This window comes from Brienomyrus brachyistius, unplaced genomic scaffold (genome assembly GCF_023856365.1).
Source record: "Brienomyrus brachyistius isolate T26 unplaced genomic scaffold, BBRACH_0.4 scaffold44, whole genome shotgun sequence".
Lineage (NCBI taxonomy): Eukaryota > Metazoa > Chordata > Actinopteri > Osteoglossiformes > Mormyridae > Brienomyrus > Brienomyrus brachyistius.
In genome coordinates, this window is record NW_026042319.1 from 2,572,558 (window position 1) to 2,598,506 (window position 25,949).

The 25,949-nt window shown below is 47.0% G+C and overlaps 2 protein-coding genes across 3 annotated transcripts; both read right to left on the reverse strand.

Moving 5' to 3' along the window:
• Positions 1-227: 227 nt before the first annotated feature.
• On the reverse strand, positions 228-12,351 carry tbc1d23 (TBC1 domain family, member 23). 2 transcript variants are annotated; one of them, XM_048999268.1, is made up of 19 exons: positions 12,286-12,351; positions 9,644-9,755; positions 8,930-9,035; positions 8,252-8,456; positions 7,680-7,803; positions 7,180-7,304; positions 7,038-7,084; positions 6,834-6,937; positions 6,554-6,676; positions 6,201-6,293; positions 5,953-6,123; positions 5,467-5,509; positions 5,271-5,377; positions 4,715-4,851; positions 4,496-4,540; positions 3,456-3,544; positions 3,127-3,262; positions 2,711-2,905; positions 228-2,063 (listed from the first exon to the last, which is right to left on the reverse strand). In XM_048999268.1, the coding sequence occupies exons 1-19, from the start codon at positions 12,318-12,320 to the stop codon at positions 1,982-1,984; spliced, it is 2,079 nt and encodes a 692-aa protein (XP_048855225.1). In that variant the 5' UTR covers positions 12,321-12,351; the 3' UTR covers positions 228-1,981. The 2 variants fall into 2 exon arrangements, with proteins under 2 accessions (XP_048855225.1, XP_048855226.1); XM_048999269.1 differs by lacking the exon at positions 4,496-4,540.
• A 1,416-nt stretch (positions 12,352-13,767) lies between these two features.
• On the reverse strand, positions 13,768-21,994 carry tomm70a (translocase of outer mitochondrial membrane 70 homolog A (S. cerevisiae)). The gene is made up of 12 exons (XM_048999322.1): positions 21,703-21,994; positions 19,382-19,555; positions 18,809-18,935; positions 18,493-18,602; positions 18,231-18,379; positions 17,133-17,340; positions 16,871-17,005; positions 16,379-16,486; positions 16,174-16,290; positions 15,987-16,084; positions 15,783-15,905; positions 13,768-15,629 (listed from the first exon to the last, which is right to left on the reverse strand). The coding sequence occupies exons 1-12, from the start codon at positions 21,925-21,927 to the stop codon at positions 15,476-15,478; spliced, it is 1,728 nt and encodes a 575-aa protein (XP_048855279.1). The 5' UTR covers positions 21,928-21,994; the 3' UTR covers positions 13,768-15,475.
• Positions 21,995-25,949: the final 3,955 nt, after the last annotated feature.

Here is a 25,949-nt window from a genome sequence, read left to right on the forward strand (position 1 = left end):
TTATAGTGAAGCTTTAACTTTACCCATTTACTAAAAGGGAAGTACAACGCCCTCATGCGGAAGTTTCAATGAACAACTTACAGTTTGGGATCTTGTTTATATTAACACGGCTTAATGTTATACCCACGTCTCACCTTCATATTGTCATCGAGGGATCGTAAAGCATTACCACAATAGACGAATCACTGCCAAAAATATATATTATATAATGACACCAAAATTAAATGTTTGGTTCAACTGTAAATTTATTAAAACAAAAAAAAGGTTCCAAAAAAAGAAACAGTTGTGATAAGGTGCATTTAACAGAAGTAAAACTGTATGATTATACACTTTAGAAAACTGAAGCGTTTTGAGTCTATATAATTTCCCATGTAAGCTGAGGGGAATTGCTATACACTCGCCACAATGCCTTATCCGTTGGTCCACCTCCTGCACCGCTTTGTTTGCATAGTGTGGGAGACTCCCTCGAACCCGGGATCAGTCTGCCGCCTCACCCCCCCTTTATAGGTTAATGGGGACGGTACGGCTAGACCCGTTCCCCTGCCAGAGAACGCGGCGCCGTGTTTGCTTTTAGTGATTTAAAGAGCTGAACGTCTAACCCTATATATGAAGCACTAGTGAGGGAGTGGAGTAAAATAAAGGGCGCGGTAGCTTTAAGAGTGCTGGCTCGTGCCAGGAGCGCGCGATCGCGGCCTTGTCGAAGTCTGCTGCCTTTTCCGTCGCCTTTCTACTCAACGAAGCCTACATGGACATTGACCCAGTCTTTTGTCTCGCTTGTTTTAAACGCGGGTTATTTTATTGCAAAACCATCATTCCTGCTGATAATTTCACTGCAAATAATAATAGTCATTAAATTAAAAGGGGAAAAAGTCGGGACCCGTTCGGAAGGTAGCGGAAACTCCCTATCTACAAAGCCGCAGACTCCTGAAAGGTAATGTGCTTTACGTGTTTGTATGAGTCTCCCTCAAGTTTAACTTCAAAATTAAGCCACATATATTTGTAACAAAACCTTACAGTATATACAATACACGTTGGAAAAAGCTCACCGCTCTTTCTGCTCAGGGGATGCTAAATGCTAAATCCCAAAAACAAGCTTGAAACTCCTATCAAAATTAAAGCCTTTCCCACTTAATTGAGCCAGAACTGTCTACTAGTGGCTGCATCCTAATTTTTGTATGTATAATACATCTTAATGAGATTTCATTTGGGTTGTCTTTACCAAAATCACACATCAATACTGATATTTCAGTCATTACTATCCATCCATCCTCCAACTATATTATTCTCGTCAGGGTCATGGGCAGTCATGATTATAGTTATAGTTTAACACACCCTTAGACCACCACTCTCCTAGGGGGTGCTGCAGCATCAACACCACATGTCTTTGGCCCACGGTCGCAATGTTAAGACATCTTGGGTGAGAATGGGGGGGGGGCAGTAACCCCTCCGACAGTACTGCTCCCCACAACTACCTGTCCACACCCACAGAAACATCTAGCATTTTCTGCATCTAGCATTTGCAGAAGGCAAGACAAGAGGCTTAAATAATAGCGTACAAAAAAAAAGAAAAGTCACCAGGAAGAGTAGTAAATGACTGCTTCTCCAATCATATCTTCCAGTAAGTGGGACTGTTCTAGGATGAAGTCCAACAGTGTTTTCAACGAGGAAGAAAACAGTTGATAGGTCACCGATCACCTTTTCCCCACTGAGGCTCGGGGCAGGAATCTTAAAACTCATTTGGAGATGAGCAGTCAGTAGGGCCCGGTAGCGTTTATTGACGGACATACAGCCCTTCAGGTGTAACGTTCACTGGGATCTAGCAGGTAGTTAGGGTCGACCATCATCACTGCAGGTTTCTCATGTGTCTGATGTGGAAGGTGGTGGGGAACGACGGAGAACGCCTCGTCCTCCGCTGGCACGGACCCCTCTCGTGATTCCTCGCACCATCGTCGGAGGCCCCCCCTTGCAGTCTTCTTTACCGTTAGGTTTCCAGGGCGTCCAGCACCTTCATGATCTGCTGCTTGATGGCCTTGGTGGCATCGCCAGCGTTCGGTATCAGATATCTGGGAAGGGAGAGGAGAGTCATTCGGCATGAGCGACTCCAGGCCAAAGTACCCTCCCTCACCTTTGCTTCCTCATTAAAAAGGATGGAAATCACAATTGTTTATAAGTGTAAATTTTTGGAGCAAAAAGTTTTACTTACGGTGTTTACAGAAAATACTGGGACCCTTTCTTAGGTTAGCATGTATCTTCTACACAGATTCTTTTTATTGTGTCAATTTCTTTGACTTGCCTTTTTTTTGCTATTAATCGCAATTGTAGTCATTGACTCAAAGGAATAATAAACACGTTTGGTGTTTTGTGTTACTGCAAAGGCACCCAGTATCAATGAAATAACTCACAATAGCTCTTAAAATAATTTGTTTCAGTTTATTACTACTTGAAGTGAATGTTTTAAGTAAAACTATCAGTGGTTTTTAATGTATTATATATTTTTGGTCAACACATGAACAAAATGATGAAACCAATAAACTTGCAATATTTTTACTGAATTAAGCAAGCATCCCAGGATGTGGGCACTGTATATCCACTGAAGTTTATTTCAGGAATGTTTACAAACATATACTCAATTCTAGTGTTTCGTGATCCCTCTTTTTTGATTGGCTGGGAAAAAAAAACAAAAAACCTTGCATTTCAGACTGGCCATTACCTCTCCACCGCCTGCATCTCTACGCCGGGTGTGTTGCTGTTTCCAAACTTGAAGGTGATGAGCTCAGGGTGCTTCTTCTTGGATGTGATCTTCACCACTGAGTTGAGGGCCTGCCTTGATTGGATGTAAGCGAAACCCTTCCGAGAAGCGATCTCACGCAGGCAGTACATGTGTGTGGCCGTCACTAGGAGATGGCTGTGGAGACACCATGGGGGTTGGGGCATGGGCAGGAAATGCCAGTATCATCTTAAAGTCTTGGATGTAGACTTTCAGTGCAACACAGTAGCTGAGACATTCAGACAGCAAATCCACAACTCCGTCAGAGACATTCCACATTCAGGACATTTGGTGATGGGAGCCGAAGTTCATGAGGAAAGTCTGCTCCTTTCTACATGACCCCCTGAAAAGCTCCTTACCTGGGGAACATATGGCCCGTCTCCTTCACCTCATTGCAAGTCACATGGTACTTGACGTCTGGTTTGTTGATCCAGGTCTGAATGTTGACAATCTCCTTGCGGTCATCATCAGAGACAGATGAACTGTCAATCTCATCTGGAGGGGCACAGGAAGCAAACTGGCTCATCATCATGTGGAACGCTGGTTTTTGACCGGGATGATGCAGCGACCAAATGTTTATTTGGCGGAAGCACAGCGATATCAGACTGGCTCTGAATCAGTCTTATAGCATCTTGACGTTTGTCTCAAAGACAGGACAACATGCAGGCAGACTCCCCAGTCAGCTTACCTGTGTCATACTCCTCCTCGTCACCGATGCTGAACACAGGCTTGACGCCCCGGTAGGGTTTTCCAACACGGTCGCTGCTGCTCACATGCCTGAAGAGGAGGAAAGAGAGGGCATGTCCACATACCGTGTGTGTGTGTAAAACGCAACACTGCTCCAGAGCAAGGCGCCTTCCCGCTCGCTCCAGGAACAAGGCGGCCCACACTGAGAAATGCATGGGTGTCCATCAGCGCAATTAGGGGGATGACGACTGATAGCCTGTCTGCAGACAGAAAACCTGTTAGTGTACAGTTAGGCAGCAACACGCCTACTTCAGGTAACAGTCAGGGCATTGTAATGAACAAAGAGTATGGGGGACAGTAAAGGGGGTACTGTATTCAACTCATTTTTATATAGTACCTTTCAGAGTCTCCCCAAGGTGCTTCCCATGGCTGTGTTGTGATACAACATCATTAAGACAGAATAATAGAAAAACAGGGAAGATAAATGGAAAGACAAAAAAAAGACGGAGAGGAACCAAAAAGTAGGGAGGGAAAAAAAAAAAAAAAAAAAATTGTAGAATGGATCCATTAAAAAGTATTCACAGTACCCCCTGTGGACCCCTCAAAAACCATGGCTGTTACTTCATAGCAGGTGTTCATACTATAATAAAAAGGGACCCGAGAGACCCGCTGAAGCAGACAGACGAAGGGCGTATCCTGGAGTTAGTGGAGCCCGCAGGCTGGAAGACTGACATAACGAGGCCCACGGAGCGAACGCCGTGGTTCCGGGGCACAGAGAGATAGATAAGCAGGCGACAGCATTAGCGGCAACTGAGCCGGGCAACGTGGAGGGAACGTTCCAGGGCGGTGACCTGGGCAGCACACACGCCAGCGAGTGTTACGCACGAACGCTACCTAGTGACAACGTGCTTGTTAGTGTAGCACAGCCGTTGGCCTTGCCGCGCCGGGAGTGCCCGTCACCCTGCGCCACCCTGTGGTAGTAGGTGAACAGACACTGGTAGACATGCTAGCGAGGAAAGAGACACATGGGGCAACTCTTACCGGTCCAGAATCCCCTTCTCTGGCCAGGGCAGAGTGAAAGATATTCTATCACGAAATAAGGCGAAATTCGTGAGGCTTGGAGCGGATTAAATACACAGAGACCGTTCATAAAAATCAGAGGAGAGAAGTCAAACGTGAGCTTTACAGCAGATCACAACCCAAAGGAAAACAGTGAGCAAAAGAGCACATTTGTGGAATCAAGTGAGAGAGACCCCTTACCTGTCCACTGGGGTGGACGTGTTCTCAATGAAGCTGATCACCTTCTCCTTCACATTGACGGACTTGGACTTGAGGGCAAAGGTCATCTTGTTCACTAGGGACTTGACGCCCTTGCCGTCGCCGTTCAGGTTCTCCCCCTGTTGGCATGGCAGGAACGTGGCACAAACTCAGAGATATTTCCAGAAAAAGCGACTTGCAGATTCATTTGTGTGGTTAGAGGGTGACGGGCTTGCTGTGCCAATATGTGCAGTTTCTATTTGGATTAAAGGCCAATTTTATTTTTTATTACTTTCATAGTCTTTTCACTGCCATTTTTATCCTGCAGTGAGACTAACAAACAGCAGATCTACTATGGAAGCACTCAGTGGGTAAGAGGAGGAATGAATACTACTGTGTGTGTGTGTGTACAGTCCTGCATGTTACCGGTTACAGCCCAGTCCTGGCCCGACTTTAAAGGGGCTCTCTGATTCCATTTGAGTAAGACGTTCGTGGGTCGTTTGTTTAAGGCTGTGCTCCCTCATGCCAGAGCCCCAATGCCCTTCTCTGGCACACTCACATCCACAGTGCTGAGGCCGCTCTGGGGCCCAGAGGTGCTGACAATCCAGTGCACGTACACGTTGTCCGGGCCATCAACGTTGATGTCAGCCAGGTGTTGCTGCAATGCTGTTCACGCATACATCAGTGGAGTTACACAAGTACAACTTATTTGGATGCACGACAATTCTTATGATATCCACAAATCAACCACTTACCCATAAAACCACCTTTGGCAATGCTGACATACTCCTTGTTTTTCTGCGACACAGAAAATTTGGCCAGTTATTTTAGGAACTGCTGCAAAATGTGATCTTGTGGCCTGCATAGGTCACAGGTTATAGGGCACAGAGGCCTTGGGTGTTTCTCAAAAGCAAGAATGCGAAGATCATACTTGTGGTCTTGAATAAACCAGTCTCGCTAACTTGCCTCCCAAGAATGAACTTGGGGCGCAATGAATCATGGGATTGGTCTTGTTCGGCATCCTTGATATTTGGGCCGGGGTAAGAACGACATCCGGGGAATTATATTGTCCTCTCTACTTCTGTTCTTGAGTATTGGAACTGGTCTTCGGCAGTGGAAGATGATGTAAAACGGGTATGAGAACACAAGTATGGTCAAGTTGCATATGGAGAAACACCCCTTAGTTCCAGCCAACCGGAACTGGTCCTCCTTGCTTCACCCATCAGGGAGCTTCATCCTACCTGCAGGAAGTGGGCAAGCACCATGTTCATGTACATGTCCTCCTCCTCACGCCCGCTGCCCATGAAGCACAGGTGTTCGCCCCCAGCGAAGGAGCCCGACTCCAGGGACTGCTTCTGTGCCTCCAGTAGCGACTTCACGGACAGTGCGAACTCCGCCGGGTTCTGCAGCATCTGGCAAATAGGGGGCCAGATGAAGTACAAGTCTGTGCCACCACACAGTGACACAGAGGGGCTGGCCAGGTCCTTACTAGGTCCGAGTCCAGGTGGAAGGCAGTGGACAGGTGTCCGGCATTGTACTGCTCTGCTGGACGACAGTCCACCACAAAGAAACGCACGCCGTTCTGAGGGCAAACGGGACACACAATCACCCAACTAGCTCTACACCCCTTCCCATGGAAGTCTCTTCAAATTCCAGTCCATTCTGCTCCCTCTCATCTATTACCATCAATCACATTATGTCTCCATCTACATCACTTCCTGTCCCACTCCACCTCCCATTTAATTTCAATCCTTAACATCCCATCTTGACTCCATTGCCATACTTTTCTGCAGCATTCCTTCACATGATTTCATTCCCACCCTGGCACCCCTAGACACTCACAGGCTGGAGCTGGTTGGCTTGCAGGAGCTCAGGAACTGACACAGGGAGACACAGCGCTTGGCTTAAGTCCATGTCCTCCTCCTTCAGGGCCACCAGACTGCTGCCAAACAGGTTCTGGTTCTCCTGGACGTGAGGGGAGGGGGCAAACAGGGACCAGAAACAGAAAATCTCTAGTTAGTGGGTGTCTTCATACCAGCCTCTCACAATAAGCTTCTAGAATCTCCGCAAGCCTGCAGAGCTGGGGGTGACCCTGAGGTGGCGCTGTAGCAGAGTGTGCTACCTTCCTGAGTGACAGCGGGGTCTTGCTGTAGTAATATTGTGCCAGTGAGAACAGGTCCTCGATGTCCTCCGTCTCCAGGTGAATGGGGGACTCTTCTAGTGTCTCTGTTAACATGTCAACCCACACAGGGCAGTGTAAAGGCGCATGATCCATAAAATTCCAGGAGAGATGGAATGAGCAAAGGAGCAATGAGGAGCTACTCACTGATGATCTCCTCTTTGCACTCCGCCTGCTGGGCAAGAATGCCATCTCTGGAGGAACAAAATAAGAATGAATTAGGGGCCAATGTCTGGTGAAGAATTAACTACAAGACAGTTACAGTGACAGTTGACGATGGATGACTTACTTGGCATTGACGAGTATGATGAGCATGAGGAAGAAGATGAGGAAAGGGTCGGCATACTGCAGGTAGATGTCCCACAAGGCCTGGGTGACCTGGGGGTTGCAGTGGCCAGCAAACAAACTACCCAGCTGGAGGTGAGAAGAAGATATATAAATAAAAAATTCACGGTAGACAAGCAGAACAAACAGCTCCTTACAACTAACCTCACACCACTGATGTTATATAGTCTGTGACTTGGGCTATGGGTTGGTATAGCGACTAGACATCCAAGAAAACAGCTGTATTCAATCCCCAAGAGTGGCCTTGCTGTTTAGCCTTTGACACACATACTACACCAAAACATATATAAGGATATTTATCTAAATATATCAGAGTAGGCTGAAAGGACAACCAGGTAGGCAAGCAAACTAATTACGAAGTCAACTAATAAGTAAGGAACCCTCTAGAAATTATGAAACCCTCCAGACTCTGTGTGCGAGTGTAACATTAGATGGGACAGTCACCCAGTGGATGGCATATGAGTCCGGCGTGATCTTTTTGGTGTCCAGGAAGGAACAGAGCTCAGGTTCATGGTACTGCAGCAGCAGCCGGTAGAGATGGAAGGGCCTCCCCTTAACAACGCAGTCCCTGAAACACACACACCAGACTGACACCCAGGCCATGACATCACAGCTCCATGTCTGTACGGGCTGTCCTGAACTAAACACCCCCAGAGGGGCACACCGTTTAATTTCCAGGGCCCAAAACCTATTTCTTAGTTTGCATGCTTTTGGCTTTGGTGGGGGTGGCAATTATGCGTTCCCACACGTACTTCAATGTCAAAACCTCTACACCAATCTTTCCCCACCAATCAGATGATAGACAGAAACACAGTCAATCTGTCTCTATGTCATGTCTGAAAGTGTCATTTATACATTATATTTACATGCGTCTTAGTTTTTATTTTCCATTTATTACCGCATAAAGAGAACAACATTTCAGCTCATCATACAACTCCACGCATCGCACTGTATATCTGAAGCTGACAACAACAGACATTTTGAATTTTGACAGACATACGTCACGTCTCCCTCACCTGGGGATGTACTTGTTCATGATGGCATAGAAGCAGTTGTAGAGGTCACCGCGAGGCAGTGGCAGGCCCAGCAGGGGCTTCAGGAGGTCCGGCCAGCTGAGCTCCTCCGTGAACATGATGCTCCGAGACTTGCAATAGAAGGTGATGACTGACTCCAGGTCAGTCAGTGTGCCAGCTCGCTCCTCCTCGGACACCCCTAGCTTATCTGGTACCAGAAAACAAAACTGAAGTTGACCGTGACCGTCCCGGGCCATTACGTGAGGAGAACCTCCTCCCCCCACAGGCCAGGTCTCATGTCACACGATGACACAGAGGTGACAGTGGCCAAGTCGCGCCCTTCTGTCCGTGAGCCATACGAGCGCACACGCACACACACGCACGCGCGCACACGCACACGCGCACAGAAAATGACACCACCCAAAAAAAGATCTTGAAATAAGATGAACACAAGAATGTTCAGGGCACCATGAAAAACTGATTAGAGGTGAAGTCTTATCATTACGTTCCAGTCACTGAGTCATTTTAGAGACGCTCACAATGCCACAGGACGGGTCCTGACTTGAGGAGAACCCATAAGCTTTGCTGGCTCATCGCTTCCCTCACTTTCGCTTTTCTAGCAGTCGAGAGCCGACCCGATACTTAAGACAGACAAAGAAGCAGGGCAAACCAGACACCAACCAATAAGCTGCAGGCATCTGTTGTGGATGAGCGTCTGTTCAGGGAGGTCCAGAGAACCATCCCACGAGGACAGGCTGTCCCCCTTCCCCGCCACGTTCAGTGCGATCTGCCAACAGAGACAGAACCAGGTACCAGCGCAGGTCAGAGGTCAGGGGTCAGGGGTGGCCTGATTCCACATGGCATTGCTCACACTCGTGAATGAAATCTGTATCTTACGGAATTACTCACCCAATTTCTGGGAACATATCCAGGACTTTATAAACATTAGCTGAACCTTTTTTCCACAGAAAATTTTTTTTTAAACCAACAAACAGGTTACTTTCCTGGGACAATTTAGGTTAAGTACTTTTCTCAAGGGTACAGCAGAGAGTTCACAGCCTGGATTCAAGACTTCGCTACCCTAATCACTGGGACCACATGATGTTTTGTAAAAAACAAAATCTCCTGCACACCCATTGGGTGCATTTGTACCCAGGGACACAGACACACTCACCCCCACCACCTCAACCCTTATTCACACACCTTAGGCTATGGGTGTTCTCATCAGAAAGCAGGAATGTAATTACAGCTGAAAGTAAACCATTTACTTGAAACTTCTCAACTGAAAAGAAAAAAAAAAAACTTGAAAACGGTTTGAGTCTGAGCAGAGAGCGGCAGGGCTGAGTGGAGTATGGCAGCATACCCACCGTGTGGGCAGCCCGTCCCGATCCTCACCTTCCATATCTTGGCTCTGTGCCGAGTCGGAAGCTCACGGCCCTGGATGATGCTCCTCACAGTCTCCAAGTCACAGCCCCCAGAGTCAAGGGCATCAGCAAGCTCCCGGTCCCTGGAGAGGAGGGTCATGGGACAGGAGCTGGATCAGCAGGAGAGGATACAGTATTCCAGCATGCAGGATCCTGACCCCACTCCAAAACCCAGAGAGTCTCCTCTTCAACAAACAGGTATACAAAAAAAAACCACCACTGGCATTAGGCTTGATGTACAAGATTGCAGACCTCCCTAGAGTGAAAGGACGTAATGGGACACTTACATCAGGTGCCCAAACCCAGAAAAACCTTCAAAGTGAAACCTGAGAGTCAGACTTCTACAAGCAGATACAAAAGATGTGGCGTCATTAAACTCAATATGGGACAGTAAAGGGCCGTACTAGTCATACAGAACAGTGGTGTAGAGAACAGTAAGGGGGGGGGGAGGTATGGGGGGAGGACAGCCATCTGATAAACCAACCAGGACTTCACAGAAAACATACCATAAGGAATGCCAGAAAACTTCAGCATGAAAAAGTCAGTGTCTTTAACCACTAAAAGCCATTGCAAAATGCTGATCTGACCATTAATTAACCAGACTATAATGGGGGGGGGGGGAGTGTGTATTTCACTGCCAGCTGGTTTCCAACTGGGAAACATGCAAAGACTTAGTTCAATAAAACAAACCTTTTAAATTCCTATAGCAGGATTTGCCACATCATTAACACTTGAATTAGGCTATTCACAATTCCCAAACAACTGATAAACAAACAGGTCAAACAATAAAACGTATTCAGGACTGAGAGCCCAGATCCATTGTTTTCAAACACCCGTCTAGTGACCACCAAGCACAACAGCAGCCTTAGCCAGTCACACCTCACAGTTTCAATTACCAAACGATCTGAGTTTCAGCTGTCCTAGCAGTTTCTGTATGGAGGAGCTTCCCAGCTGCGGCTTGGACAAAGGCACACGCAAGCCAGACCCAACGGTAATTTCAGGCTGGTGAGACTCGGCCAGCGTGATCGAACCATAGAGTTACAGCAAAAAGCCCATCGATCAGGCTGTCAGGTACTCATTTCCGTCACACAGAAGCTTGTCATTAACATGCAGGGGAGTGAGAGTCAAAGGACCGCAGTAGTGTCTGATTTTCAGCCCAAGAGAGACAGAGAGACTCCGCACCATCACCGCATGGCTTTGTCGAACACAGCTGTACCGGCCAAAAGCAGAGAGCCCAGAAAACCAGATCAGTGCTGGACTAAGTCCCACAACAACTTCTGCTTCATACTGTACTCAACCTTATTAAACGTTTCAGCTTCTGTGAGGATTTCAGATACAAATAAAAAATACAGATCAAAAGTAGCTTTTTAAAAAAAATCGTTGTACAGAATGCTTTTGTGCAGAAACACAAAGAACTTCCGGCATTATCCCCCCCAACTCCCCGTAATAAACAGCAGCTTCTCCACTTCCTGTCAGCTGTAGGACTTGTGTCTGCCCAGCATCGATTTGCTGGAGGATCGGGTTACTTTTCCACCCTTCCCCAGCTGTACCGCGGTACTGGGCTGCGCGAGTGCGCTGGGTGATGGCATGGAGGGCCCAACCCACACGTAAAAGGAGGAAGCATCACACTGCACATCCTTCTCTCTATTTTTGTAATTTTTCATAACTTGTGCTGACAACGTGACCTCGGCAACAAAACAATATTACATTTAGTAGCTCAATATTAACGAGCGAAATAGGGAGCCCTGTTGTTGTTGAATTGTGACGTGGTCCAGCAGAGTACAAGTTAAGCATGCAGCGGAGGTTATATGAAAATTATAAGCAAACACAAATTCAAGTCACCAAAAAGCAGAAAACGTTTATGTTCGCAAAGATGGATCTTTATATTTTCTTGTAAAGTACTGATAAGTTGTAGACCTCAGAGGTATCGATAGTTTACACGTTCGCTTGTACTTTGACCACGTAATCCAACATCAGTCTCTCTTTACAAGGAGTAATTTATACGGAATGAATAACAAAAAGCCCTTTACAATATACTGAGCGTCCATACCGGAATACATTTATATATATTTACTTATTGATGTGACAGTTCCGTATAACCCGCCTCAGATCACGCAGTAGAAATCGCTGTACTTAGGCGTCTTTAGCGATTAGGAAACTGGTTTATCGAAGAAGACGAGGAACTGGAACCGACTGAATCGCCAGCCGTCGGGCAGACGGGGCTGACAGCGCGGACGTGGGGCAGATGGGCAGAAATGGGAGGCTCCGCATCAGATAAAACACAGTTATTCGCAACAGCGCATAAAATCCTGATCTGCAGAATCTTCCACCGTAAAAAGACTACAGTGCAGACGGAAGTACGTCTATTAACCAAAAATGTAAGACCCACCATCACAGTACAATGGTCACAGCCTCTCATTCTCCAGCGATTCCCGGACTAACATCCCGTATCAGTGCTTCCCCTCACACAGCAAGCATCTGATCACGGTGATGGGATCGGCAACACTATACACCGCGGAATCTCCCATTTTCACGCCGCCTGAATTTCCATCTTCGCTTTGATTCCGGTTTAAACACTATACACATTCAAAAAGGATCGCCAAGCTGCCTTACCAGCCGCCCTGGACGACTTCTTCTGTATCCGCCATTGCTATTGACGTCCACGTCACAGGTGCCGTAAGTCGCCGCGCTGCGTCGTAATCCTCATTTACACTTGTTGCCACTTAATTAATTAGTGGTCCTGTCATAAACTTGGTAAAAAAAATCAATTAAAATATATAAATAAATCGTATTTTATATTAATTATATAAGAACTTTTTTTAATCAAATAGTTATATTTACGTCAAAATTGTGCAGGCCTCTTCCCATCGCCCCATTTATTGTTGCCGTAATTTACAATTTCATTTGTTTTTTTGGAGAGCAAGAACAGTGTGAATATTTTATTTTGAAATAACTCCCACGTATTACTGTATTCCTGGATTATTTAATTTTAATGAAAATATTTAGATATCCATGTAATTACGTCAAAGCAACGACCTACAGAATAGCACATTTATTTAGTGTTATAAACATTACTGATTCAGTCTACTAACAGAACTTAAGAGTAGTATAAAAAATCGGCAGAATGTGTCATGTTGTACTCCATACATGCCTATGAATATTTATTTGTGAATACATCCATCCAGATATACATGATACACAAAGTGTAATAATAAAAAACGTACAAATATCATTGCTGTTTTGGACGTAACCAGTCTACGTGTTTAAACATATAGCGATATGCCGTATTACACCGGCAGCATAAGCAAGGATTATAATAGCAATAGCTATCATACAAAACAGGCTATAAATATCATTCCGTTTTTTCGATATCGATCAGTTTAGTTTGGATCCAAAGAAGATTTTATTTTTAACTTCGAACAACGAGCGAAGAGTCAGCCTTGAACAAATTCTCGCATATATTTTATTTAGGGAAAAACACGAAATATGTAGAACACGCACAAAATATACTACACGCTGACATGCGCACACTTCTCTTGGATCAGTCTTAAAAGTTAATCACCATGATAGTGTATAATTTTCTTCTATATTACCAAAACAGGAAGGACTTTTGTTCTGAAGAATTAGAATTACTAAGTTTCACGTTTCATTGTGAAATCTGCGAGTCACGGACTGTATCATTAATTCCACAGGGCGACAGACGACCGTGGGTCGATTTTTTTAATCTTGCATGACCCCCTTGACCCTGAATAGGACAAGCGGGTACATGTAATTGATGGATGGGTGATTGAAAACAGCTCATCACCGAAAAAAGCACTATTTACTCTGCGTTTAAATTTAGCTTTTACTGGAATGAGGGCGCTGTCAGTGTAGGGCTCAACCTTGGTCACCCTGAATTGACTGGTCATCCGTAATATTATCTGTTAAACAGGCATTGATGGTTGTCTTGTATTAATCTACTTGAGAAATCAATGCAGCCTGATAGGACTACAGCAATTCACGTCTCAATATCGAGTATTTCACTCTTGAAACCGAGAGATGGTGAGGTGATTGGAAGGTCAGGACAGGACTTAAAAATAAAGACAGATACATTCGTCTGGGACTTTAAAAAATCTATTTCAGTACATAATTTTAGTCCAACCTGCGTGCATAGGCATATAATCACAGCTTTATTAGTGTTTGATTCAAGACATTTCAACTGGTATTTCACCTAAGTGCAGTTAAATTTTTAGAAAATACACGAGACCTCACAAACTGACCGTGTTGAGTCTCCGCACAGACAGGGGAGGTTCATTTCACGAGAGGACAGGTGAGGTGCCACACTACGGCGGCTCGTGCAACCTGGCACCACAGTGCAACTTCAGCGTGCAACAGCTTTGCTCATTACGCTTATTCGTAATTCAAACGTAGCTCATTAAGGTTTCCATGTCCTGCGCTTTGGTGGACTTCTCCAGCAAACCCAAGCAAGAAGCACAAAAGCCCATTTATGCAAAGCGGGAAATGTTAGAACAAACAAACCAAAAATAACACCCCTCCCCCATCCCCTTACCCGTCACAGCCTGGGAAAACAAAATATGAAAAGCAAATAATTTGTATAATGAGATTCAGCTTCAACCTAACAAAACTGCTTGACAGTACAGTATCACGAAAGCAGTGTCATATTAACATTTATGAAGTCAAATTCCAGATATACTACACAGAATTATATATAAAACAAATAAAACACTTAAGGTCCAGTACATGACCCAACAGCCCCCAGTTATAGACACTTTTCCAAAAACCAGGCGGCAATACGACACACACTGACTTCATCTCACGTACATTTTTTATTTTTATATACTTCTTACGTAAAATCTTATAACCTCCTCTGTTCACACTTACACAACCTGCAAATGCAAAAAATAAGAAACACAGTCAGGATAATTTTAACAGTGATAATGTCAGGAAACCAAAATCTCGTAAAGCTCCTCCTGTGTCGTTTCGCCAGGCTGCGCACGGGGGCTCTGCTGGGGCCTGAAACTGGGCTGACTGCATTCACTTTTCAGCAAATCCGCAAAGACCCAATCAGAAGCCGTTTTTGGTTTGTGCAGTTTTCCATCACACTAAATACTGAACAAAAGGGCCAAATGACAGCACAACATAACAGATTTTTCATTTCCTTTAACAAAAAGGAACAAGAATACTTCCAAATTAGGAAAGTTCCTTTCTGTGCACGAAATTTTTTCGTCTTACAAATTAAGAGGTTTTCGAATTTTTTTTTTAATGCCCTCACCACAGGCAAATTGCAGACTCAAATACGGCTCTGTATGACTCCTCAGGACAGCTCAAGGAGAGTGTCCAGGGTAGTGGGTGTTTCGATCAACCAATCAACAAGCAAGCCAGCTGACCAATCAGATTCAATTTGAAACAGAGCCCTTTGTGGAAAAAAAAAACAGTCAAGAATGCTACACAATTAACATTTGGAAGACTGAAGAGGTTTAGGCGTAAATAAGAGACTGGAGAGGCAAAGTGTGTCATGGGAGCGCAGTCACGTTCGGGTAACTCAAGAGCGCCCCCCCACAGACAGCCGTCAGTACTGCACATCAATGATGCAGCGTAAACTTCCGCTTCGAGCAAACGGGAGTCTCAAAACCAACAAATGTAAATTACACAATCACGGAGCTCGTCCTGTTTATTTAGTAATGATTCACCATCTTTTACAAAATTAAAAAAAAAACAAAACAACAAAAACCAGTAGCAGTAATCAGTGGGGGCTGGGGCCTGACCAATAAGGAAAGGAGGAGGTTGTGGGGGCGGGGGGCAGTTACAGCGTCGGGGGCTTCAGCCCATACTTCTTCGCCACCTCGGTCTGGGCATATGCTGCGTCGCACAGCGAGTACAGGTGAGCCATCTCCATCTCGGACTTGGCCAGGTTGATGGCCTTGTTGAACATATCGATGGCCTTGTCCAGATTGCCCCTGTGGGGACGAGAGAGAGAGAGAGAGAGAGAGAGAGAGAGAGAGAGAGAGAGAGAGAGAGAGAGAGAGAGAGAGAGGGTGTTGGGCCAGGGTGGGGGGGGTGGCGGTGGAAACGAGATGCTCAACCAGGAGGGAGCAGACAAACGGGCTCACCTCTGCACCTCGATGGTTCCCATGGTCTCGTAGGCAAAGTCACATTTGCTGTCGATCTCAATGGCCTTGCTGATCAGCTCCAGGCCAAGGTCCAGATCCTGCTTCCACTGAAGCTGAAGCAGCCTGGAGATGCATGGCCTAGAGAGTCAGCACCACTCCCACCCCTCCCCGTATCCCCACCCTCCGCTGCCCACTGCAACTGACCCTTTATGGACATATGTGGTAGCATTGTCTGGCTCCAGTTCGATGCACTTGTCGTACATCTCGTCTGCTTTCCCGAACTGTTGCTGGTCTGTTAAGGCCTGCACCATGAAGAGGGAAACCGAACGGGTCAGAACCAAACGCGGCAGATGCGTGTGACGGCAAGGGCCTGGGTTCTGTGGATGGGTACCTGAGCATACAACGCGTATCCCTCGGCACACTTGGGGAACCTCCTGATAATGTCCTCAAAGCCCTCCATGGCGATCTGTACCTGGGAGGCATTGTTCCCTGTGTACGCCTGCCTATACTGGAGCAAACACACAGGTGAGGGCGGTTATTACACAAAGTAACACGCCATGCCTGCTGGGATGCGTGGGGTGGGGCGACCTGCTCACCAGAGCGAAGCACTTCTGCGCCTGCGCCAGGGCAGAGTCGGGCCGCAGGCTGATGCACTTGTCGAAGTCGGCCACAGCCTCCTCCACCTGGTCCAGCAGGATCTTCAACTGCAGGGACATTTGCCAACATTAGGCCGCACGGATCATCTCTCCCTTCCTCAGCTGGCCCAGCAGGTGGATCAAGGGTTAATAAGCTCGCGCCAAAAGGCAGTGAACAGGCCAAAAGTCTTTAAGCTGGGCAAACATACAGCGTGCGGCTCGGCGGGCTAAGCTTCTGTGCCTATGATCAGGAGGTCGCGGGTTCGAGCCCGACCTCAACACGTCTGCGGGTCCTCGAGCAAGGCCCTTGACCCCCAGCTTTCTGGGTGCTGCTATGGGGGTGGATTTCCCCACGGGGATCAATAACGCATCTATTGTTGTTATTAGCAGCTTGGGGGGATAGAGGACTTCACTTAAGGTTAGGTGAGATAAAGTGAGTTTGTATAGCGACACCTGTCCCCGGTGGTGGTAGACGTCAGCGTTCTGGGTGTCGATCTCGGCGGCCATATTGAAGTCCTGCGTAGACAGCTGCGGCTGCTGTTGCTGCATGTACATGCTGCCCCTCTTGATCAGGGCGTTGGCCCGGAGCTGAAAAAGCGGACCGGGGAGTACCCACCCCCCAGAGGAGAGACGTTAACTGCTGAAAGAATGAGGACATGCTGAAACTGCCATCAGGCTCTATGAGGACAGACGGACGGATGACCTGGGTGCCCACCTTCACGTTGGCAGACTCCATGTTGATGACTTGGTCCAGGTCGGGCTGGGCGGCACTGGCATTGCCGATCAGCAGGTAGAAGGTGGCGCGCAGCAGCAGCGCTTCAGCCGTGTGCCGCCCGCAAGAATCCACCTCCTTTGTACACTCACTGATGATCTTGTCATAGTTCTCCTCGTCCATGAACTGCTTGGCCTTCAGGTAACCAGAGCTGAGGTAGAAGCAACAGAAAAGCATATTGGGGGCCTGTATTGAGGGGTGGGGGGGGTCACCATCAGACCAAGGAGGGCACACAAACATGGCTCACCACGCAAAATACACAAAGACTACAATCTCTGCTGGGGGGTTATAAAAAGTGTACTCGACCTCGCTAACTGCTAGCTGCAACAAGTAATCGACAACGCAGATAATAATCATTTTCAAATATGTTGACAAATTTTCGTCATTGACTGGTGGCATTTTTTGCAGTATGCACTACATTTCTCCGTGGACGCAAACAGTCGCGCCCGGGTCCATGCGCACAGCAAGTGCTCCACTACCCATGCGGAGGGCAGGTGTGCTGCAGCAAATGCAGGCTAACCCACTTCACAACGCTGCTTAAGACCAGTTGCTGGTCACCCCCAAATTTCAAAATGTGAGAATAGTGTTGCTTCTGAAGGCATTGTCAAAATACCACACGCCTCGGTATAAAGTACAATCAGTAGCAAGCAAAATACGGAGGACACAGCTGATGGCCTCTGTTTCTACGTCACTATGTCACACAGATTCTCTACACCAAGATTTTTATTTCAATGGTGACTTAAGAATACCTCTTAATGTTTTTTTCCAAATAAAGCATTTTAGCTTATTTTTAAACCCTACGTTTTGGCCCAACAAATCCATTAGTCGATTGCCTGATCATGACTGGTTGATTTTTGCAGCCCTAGTCTCGTGTCATGTGTCATGTGTAGATCTAACCAGCGCTGTCAATATCCTGGCTTTGGACCTAGAAGTCTTTCATCCCCCCACTTTGTGACAGCCTGTGTTACCGTATCCAGGCTACCTCTTTCACAAAGCTTTCTAACAGCACCCTTTACAGAGCGCCCCCTGCAGGCTCCTCACCTGGCCGTGACCTCGGCCGCCTCCCCCTCCTTGTCCTTGTCCTCGTCCTTCTTCTCGCCCTTCTGCAGGGGCTGTGAGATGATGTCCTCAGTGAAGGAGCTGAAGTAGGACTTGATGAACTGGGGGGAGGGCATCAGCGGCTCGCGGTTCTACACAGAGATGGGGGGGAGGGCAGGTCAGCGTGTCGTCATGGCAAACACAGTATAGCAGCTTATCGGGGATAAGTGAAGAGGCGTGAGGGGACCTGCAGGAGGCGCTCTACCTTGTACTTCTCCTTGGCTTTCTCCTTACCCAGGAGCTTCAGCACCTTGTCGGCCAGCAGCATGCTCTGCTGGTTCTGGAAGGCCTCTAGGATGCACACTGCAGTCACATCTGTAGGGGGGGAGGGTGTAAATGAGGGGTATGAAGGCTGGCACATCTCCACCCTGCCGCGATGGTTGTCTGGTATATGTACAGTATGTCTAAGGTTCCCGATCGGTCCACAGAAAATCCTGCCGGGGTCCTCGGACTCCCAGCCAGACAGGCCCTGTTTCTGACATCGCACCCCCCGGTTATACACCCCCCTCAAAGCTGCTGACCTTCCAGGCACTCCTTCTTGTTGTCCAGCTTCTCCTGCGCCTTGGCCCGGCGGAACAGCGCCTTGACATAGCGTGGGTTCAGCTCCACTGCGCGGGAGCAGTCCTGTACCACCTCCACCCACTTCATCTGCGTTTGGCAGGACAGACCGTCAGCCCACCACCCGGGACGCACCCCAGCCAGGCGGCTCTCCACCCCCCCCCCCCCCCCCCACCAATCACTGTATCTTACACATGCCGTAACAAACTGTACCACACTCCACAGGCGTTTGAAAGCTTCTATTCTAACGCAGTCTTCCGGCTTTTAAAACCGTATAACGTTAATTGCTTTCACATCAAAGCTCTTAAATTCCACTACTTCAGCAGTACTCGCAGTGCCCAGATGCTTTGCTGAGCGTTTGGGGACATTCCCGTTATTGCTCATGAAGCAAAAAAGGCTCATGGCCCATTCGAGTAACGCTGCAGCTTTGATGCTTCTCTCTCTGCTATTGGCAGGCTTGCTTGAGAACTGGGTTTTAGAACCATAAATCATCCAATGGGTGAACGGCACACTGGGTGAACCAATCAGCTGCTCACCTGCTGCTCATAGGCGGCGGCTCTATTCTGGTAGAAGGTGGACAGGTCTCCCTTCTGCTCGGCAGGGCACAAGCTGATGGCCTCTGTGTAGCACTGGATCGCCTGCTCGAACTTGCTGGCTTTAAAGAACTTGTTGCCCCGATTCTTGGCTGCCTGGGCCTGGTCAAGAGGACTCTGCAAGGAAGAGGAAGCCATTATGGCCAACAAGGCCCCCAAAACCAAATGCTTTCCAGGACGCTTGACTCAAAATCAATGCCAGTTCTTTTACATGAATTTAATAGAGGAGGCAGATGCTAAATGAGCGTCATTGCTAATGAGTATAACGGTGCAGAAATGCTGCTGGGCTGAAAGACTGCCTCTGATTGGCTGGTTTATCCCTGTCATTGCTCAACTGAGCCTGATGAAAGTCGACCCAACGCAATTCCTATTACTCTCCAAAAGGCATCCTCTTTTTTTTTAAAAAAAAATTACAGCCACATCAACAGAACAAACTGCAGCACTGCAGGCTTTATTGCGAAGGCTTTGAGGACAGCGGGGAGATCAATACGCAGACTCCTTCCTGCACTTTGCAGCGCGCTAAGCTGCAGGATCACAGCGCGCCAAGCAGAATCTATTTGCACGATGCCAGCGCCATCCAAACCACGATCTCCACCATGTCTGAGTCAACCACCTAGAATCAAGCCAGGGGGGCTGAGCAGGGGGTGTGGCTTAGATAGCAGGGGTGAAAGTCACACTTATAGGGGCGAGGACACACTATATCACACAGCTGGTAACATCACTCCTGCAGATAAGTTAGCATATTGCATTTCTGTAAATAATGTTTGCACATCGCCTTACCGGCATCGCTAATCAATTACTAGCAACATGCTACCGACACATCGATAAGACTCCAGTAACATAGAAACTCATTCTCATTACGGCTGAAAAAGACAGCGCACTGGTTGAGGAATCCTGAGTGCGTGTGGGACGTTTACGTTCATTTGTTAAGCAGCAGCTTCTGCCCAAAGCAACGGAGGCTCGGACAGCAGAGTCAGCCCGCCACTGCAGCCCTCCTGGGGCAGTAATGGTGAAGAGCCCAGTAGTGACAGATTAACTCCACCAGGAACAACAACAGGGTAACAGCAGTCAAGGACAAACCTCCAGCAGAAAGACGTCCCGCCCTGAGAATCGGAAACGTTACCAGACAAAAACAGGATTGCAACGCTGACCCACCTGAACAGCTCTCTGCCCGAAACCGCAGACATCAGGTGAAACGGAATGAGAAGAGGCCACGTGGACCTAAGCTCAGCACAGCCTCAGTACCCATGCTGCCAGCGGAGGGAGAAATCTGCTTCCCATCAACAGGATTCGATCGTTCCGGACAAGCTACTGGTCCTGCACTGAGCAACCTTAAGAATATGCAAATCCTGCTTCCAAATAAATTAACCACTGATGTGCCATATCATTGCCAACCTGCGCAGAAACTCCTGGAGCAGGTTATAAATGAGCTTCCCAGAGATGCTGCAGTGCGCTGACCTGGCATGTACTGGAACAGACCTACCTAATTAGCGTCAACTGGACACCAACCACTGGCTTCGGGAAAGGTTACAATAGCTGTTATGCACACAATACCCAGCAACGAATGAAAACAGTACACTGAGGTTGAGAATGGAGAAGTGTATTTACAGTATTTGCTGGCCCAACATAAAAACCAGGTCAAAACAGCTTTAATCTCCATGACGTCAGCACGCCATCCACTGAAGAGCAACCTAATGCAAGTCTCCCAAATATTGTAGATGAACATACTTGCCACATAGTGACATTAACACACTGGCTTTTTTTCCTGCCGTCACATGTCGCTCTGCCTAGCTACTTCTTGGGTGTGTAAAGGACTCCACAAATCTGAATTTCTGGGTAAGATTTATGGCACGAAGTCGAATCTGATCAGACCCCGATTTTAGAGATATTCAGCTTAAGGAACGATGGGAGGGAGCGCAGACAGCCCGACGCGAGATGCAGCAGGTGCCCACAGCCCGTCTCACATGTCACCCCGCCTCCATCCTACCGGGCTCACGTCAAGGGCTGACGGATGATTCATTTTTATCTCACGCTGATCTACATTTTATTTCTACTAACTTGTATAAGGAAGGACTCGACAAGGCGGCATGGTTTGGCTACAGCACCGACACGATGCTACGGGCACATGCAAAGGTACTGACAGCCAGGTTGTGTCCTCGAATGGCGCTCAGAACCACGGAACAAAGCGGGCAGGAGGCACGACTCTGCGGCAGCTACGGCTGTGTAGCTGAGATACAGGGCCGGCTCGCCCTCCGCAGTCTCACCATTCCCTTCTGCTCTTCGCCGTCCTGCGCCTGCCCATGGACGGGACTGGCGCTGCCTTCTGGAGTCTTCCTCTCCCCGTTACGCTTCGACTTGCTCCGGCTGCGATTCCATAAGTAGGCGGCCCCAACTCCCAACACTAAGGGCGCCCCCACTAACAAGGCTAGCTGCCATCGGGGAAGACCGCTACCAGACTCCGGCTCGACAGGCTTTGAGGCCGCCATCATTCACCACCAAGCGAGCAACGAGCACACAGCTCTAACAACCACAGACAGAAGAGAGGTCAAAGAAGAAACTGTGGCATTATGGGATATTGGCGGGGACCCGGAAGTAGGAATCACAACCGGGTCCCGATTTACGCCATTTGTGAAAGGACCAGGGAATGTCTGAAAATGTATATATTTCCATTGAAAATAATCTAGTTATTTTTATTCATCATCTAAATTACGACATTAAAATTCCGTTTTATTTAAGCATATTTATTATTGATATAGGTATTACATATTACCCTGTTAAGTTGATTGATTTCAGGTCAAGGGAACATTGACAGTTTCTTTTAAAATATTTACTTAATATTTTTATTGATTAAACAATGGTCACTGCAAGTATGGTGTAATTTTTCAATTGCTTGTGGTTACATATTTAATTTTATAGTTTTTGAATCGTCTATTCATAACACGCAGTTTTCACGTGGCTAACCGCGACAGTAAATGACGTGTATAGCCCCATCTAGTGGAAATTTTATGTAATTCCATAAAGGGTCAGTCCTGAGCCCTTTCTTGTTTGCTATGGTGAAAGACAGGTTGACAGTTTAAATACTTGGGGGTGTAATGGGGAGTGTGAAAAAGAGCAGGCAGGGTGGAGTGGCTGGAGAAGAGCGGCAGGAGTGATTGATGACAGACAGGTATCAGCAAGAGTGAAAGGGAAGGTTTACAAGATGGTGGTCAGTGTGTTAAAGACGGTGACAAAAAGACAGGAGGCAGAGCAGGAGGTGGCAAGAGGAGGAAAGAGCTGCCAGGCAAGAGGAGAAGAGGAAGGTCCAGGAGGAGGTTTATGGATGTGGTGAGAGAGGACATGCAGGGGGTTGTCTCAGTGAGTAAAAAGGATGGAAAAGTTGGACTTCTGATGCCCCAATCACGCTTCCAATCTATTGGGACCACACTGTGTGCAAAGAGCCCAGAATGGGGGAGGGGCAGGGTGCAAGGAGGCAAAGCCATCCGCAGCCGGACTGGAGAGCATCATCGCTCTGTGCGGTGAGACTCATGTGGCCGTCTGCCTGCAGCTAAATAGTAACTAAGTCAATGACAAGCAAGTGATCAACGTGCATCCTTATGCTGTCCTTCCTATACTTCTGTATATGTGATACATAGGAGTTGGGAGATACACAGTCATTCAAACACTTTACCAAATCATTCAAAACACTGTAAAAATACATAATATTCTAATTTTAAATTTTAATTATCTCCATGTGCACCAGTGAGCCTTGGGCACCCATGACCCCATCGCCCGTTCACCGGTTCCTTGGTCACTTCTGGTAGATACTGACCTCTGCATACCAGGAACACCCCACAAGCTCTGCCTTTTTTGAGTTGCTTTGACCTACCCATCAGAATTTTACCCTTATCAAAGTCACTCGAATCCTTACACTTGCCCATTTTTTCTGCTTCCAGCACATCAACTTCAAGAACTGACTGTTAACTTACCTAATATATAATGGCACACTTGCCATAGTAACAAGACAATCAGTGTTATTCATTTAACATGTCAGTGGTTTTAATGTCATGGCTGACCAGAATCTGCTTGACAGCTGCCACCACTGAGGTTCATCCAACGAGGGTAATAAGCGAAGACGAGCGAGCAGACCCTGCCACCAGGAAGCTGCATCGGCGCTGGGCATGCGCTAGCTGAAAGCTGCATAGCCCTTCGCTGACGGATTCCGCAGGCCACAGCTGCGACACCTGTACAGGTGAGTTTCATGACTATATCAATCATGACTGGCCTCGAGGTTAATTGGTTCGCTTCGTAATTGAGCAGCAATTACATACCAACAATGCATGGTACTTACAGCTGAATGAAACAGACCATCATAAGTGGCTCTTTTCTGTTGAGTACATGTGCAACTTTTTATAAGGACACTTTAACGCAATACAATGCAATAAAACTGATTGAAGCTCTGGTATGTCATTTTATTTTATTGGGGCATTAAATGCAGATTTAAATGCACTTGGGGACAGTGGTGGCCTAACAGTTAGGGACATGCACCTATAATCCAAAGTGCCAGGTAAGGTCAGAAAAATGAAGTTTGCCCTTTTCAGTTGAATAGGCACAGATGGAACGGCAGATAATATGTGCATTTGGTTAAACAGATATGCGATCAGACTCTTTGGTAAGAAAATGCTCCCCGGGTTTTTTTTGCATCCCCTTGGTCTGCACCTGTGTAGAATAGCTCAAGCGTGGAGGTAGATTTAGCAAAAAGTTATACGCCAGACTGCACGTGAGATGAATTCACATTCCAATATACGCATGAGGACCAGACGCATCAAGTCAGATGAATCCAATCGAATGGCCACCCTGACATTATCCTCATCGCGGTGAGAGGAAAGACGGTTTAACCCCTTGTGAAACCCTTTGCAAACGGCAACAGACCAGGACAAAATAAAACACACTCCTGTAAGTGCCTCAAACACGCAATTCTTTCTCCCTGAAATCATATCTACGTCACTCCTTCTCCGCTGATAACAGAAGGCCAGGAGGAGGGAGTTTTGGTGGCAGGACAATGGCAGTGTGCCTCAATGGCGGTGTGACTCCACCTCTGGGTCCCTCCCTTGGCAGGAAGCGCCTACTTTTTTTGTTATGATACAAATCAACAGCTAGCAAAGATGGAGGAGTTTTTTATGCATATACACTACATCTGGCCATTGCACCTGCAGGAACTTTTATGACATCCCACCTAAACCCATAGGCATCAGTATGGAGTTGGTCCCCCATTGCATCTATAACAGCTGCCACTCGTCTGGGAAGGTTTTTCACAAGTTTACGGGGTGTGTCTGTGTGAATTTTTTCCTATTCATCCAGAAGAGCATCAGGCACATGAAGGTCTGGCTTGCATGGTTGAGGTCGGAGCTCTATGCAGGCCAGTAAAGTTCTTTCACACCAAACTCACCCAACCATGTCTTTATAGAGCTTTATGGACCTTGCTTTGTGCACTGGGGCAAAGTCATGCTGGAACATAAAGGGCCTTCCTTCCCCAAACTGTTCCCACAAAGTTGGAAGCATATAATTGTCCAAAATGTCTTGACATGCTGAAGCATTAAGAGTTCACTGCACTGGAACTAAGCTGCCCAGCCCAACCCCTGAAAAACAGCCCCATACCATTATCCCTCCTCCACCAAAATGTACAGTTGGCACAATGCAGTCAGGCAGGTGACGTTCTCCTGGCATCTGCCAAACCCAGACTCGTCCATCAGATTGTCAGACATAGAAGCACAGAACACGTTTCCACTGCTCCAGAGTCCAGTGGTGAGATGCTTTACACCACTCCATCCTATGCTTGGAACTGTGCTTGGTGATGTGAGGCTTGCATGCATCTGCTCGGCCATGGAAGCCCATTCCACGAAGCTCCCAGCGCACATTATTGTCCTGAGGTTCATGCCAGAGGAAGTTTGTTACTCTACAGTTATCAAGTAAACAGAGTGTTGGTGACTTTTACACACTATGCATCTCAGCACTGGCCGGCCCTGTTCTGTTACTTTGTGGCTGAATTTCTGTTTTTCCAAAATGCTTCCATTTTGCAACAATACCTCCTACAGTTGACCGTGGGAGACCTAGTAGGGAGGAAATTTCACAAACTGACTTATTGCAAAGATGGCATCCTATGACAGAACCACTCTTGAATTCACTGAATATACCCATTAACTGAGCACTTTTTCCTAATGTAAAATACCAGTAAGGATTCTATATTATTCTGTCAGTCTGAGGTAGAAAAAGCTTCGCTATTTTCAGACAGTCCCGTGAAATGTTTTTATGTTCCGTGTATTTTTCGTCACATTTTGCTCCCCTTTTATTTTATAGTTTAATATCATGAACCATAATCAACCCTCCCCAATCCCAGACAAGATCAAGTGATTTATCATGAAAACACGCTGCACCACCGTGAAGATTATAAGCCCTATGTAAAAAAGCGAAAAAAACAGCCCTCGCTCGGAGATAGTATTACCTTATTGAGCATTTCTCACACCACGTGTAAACG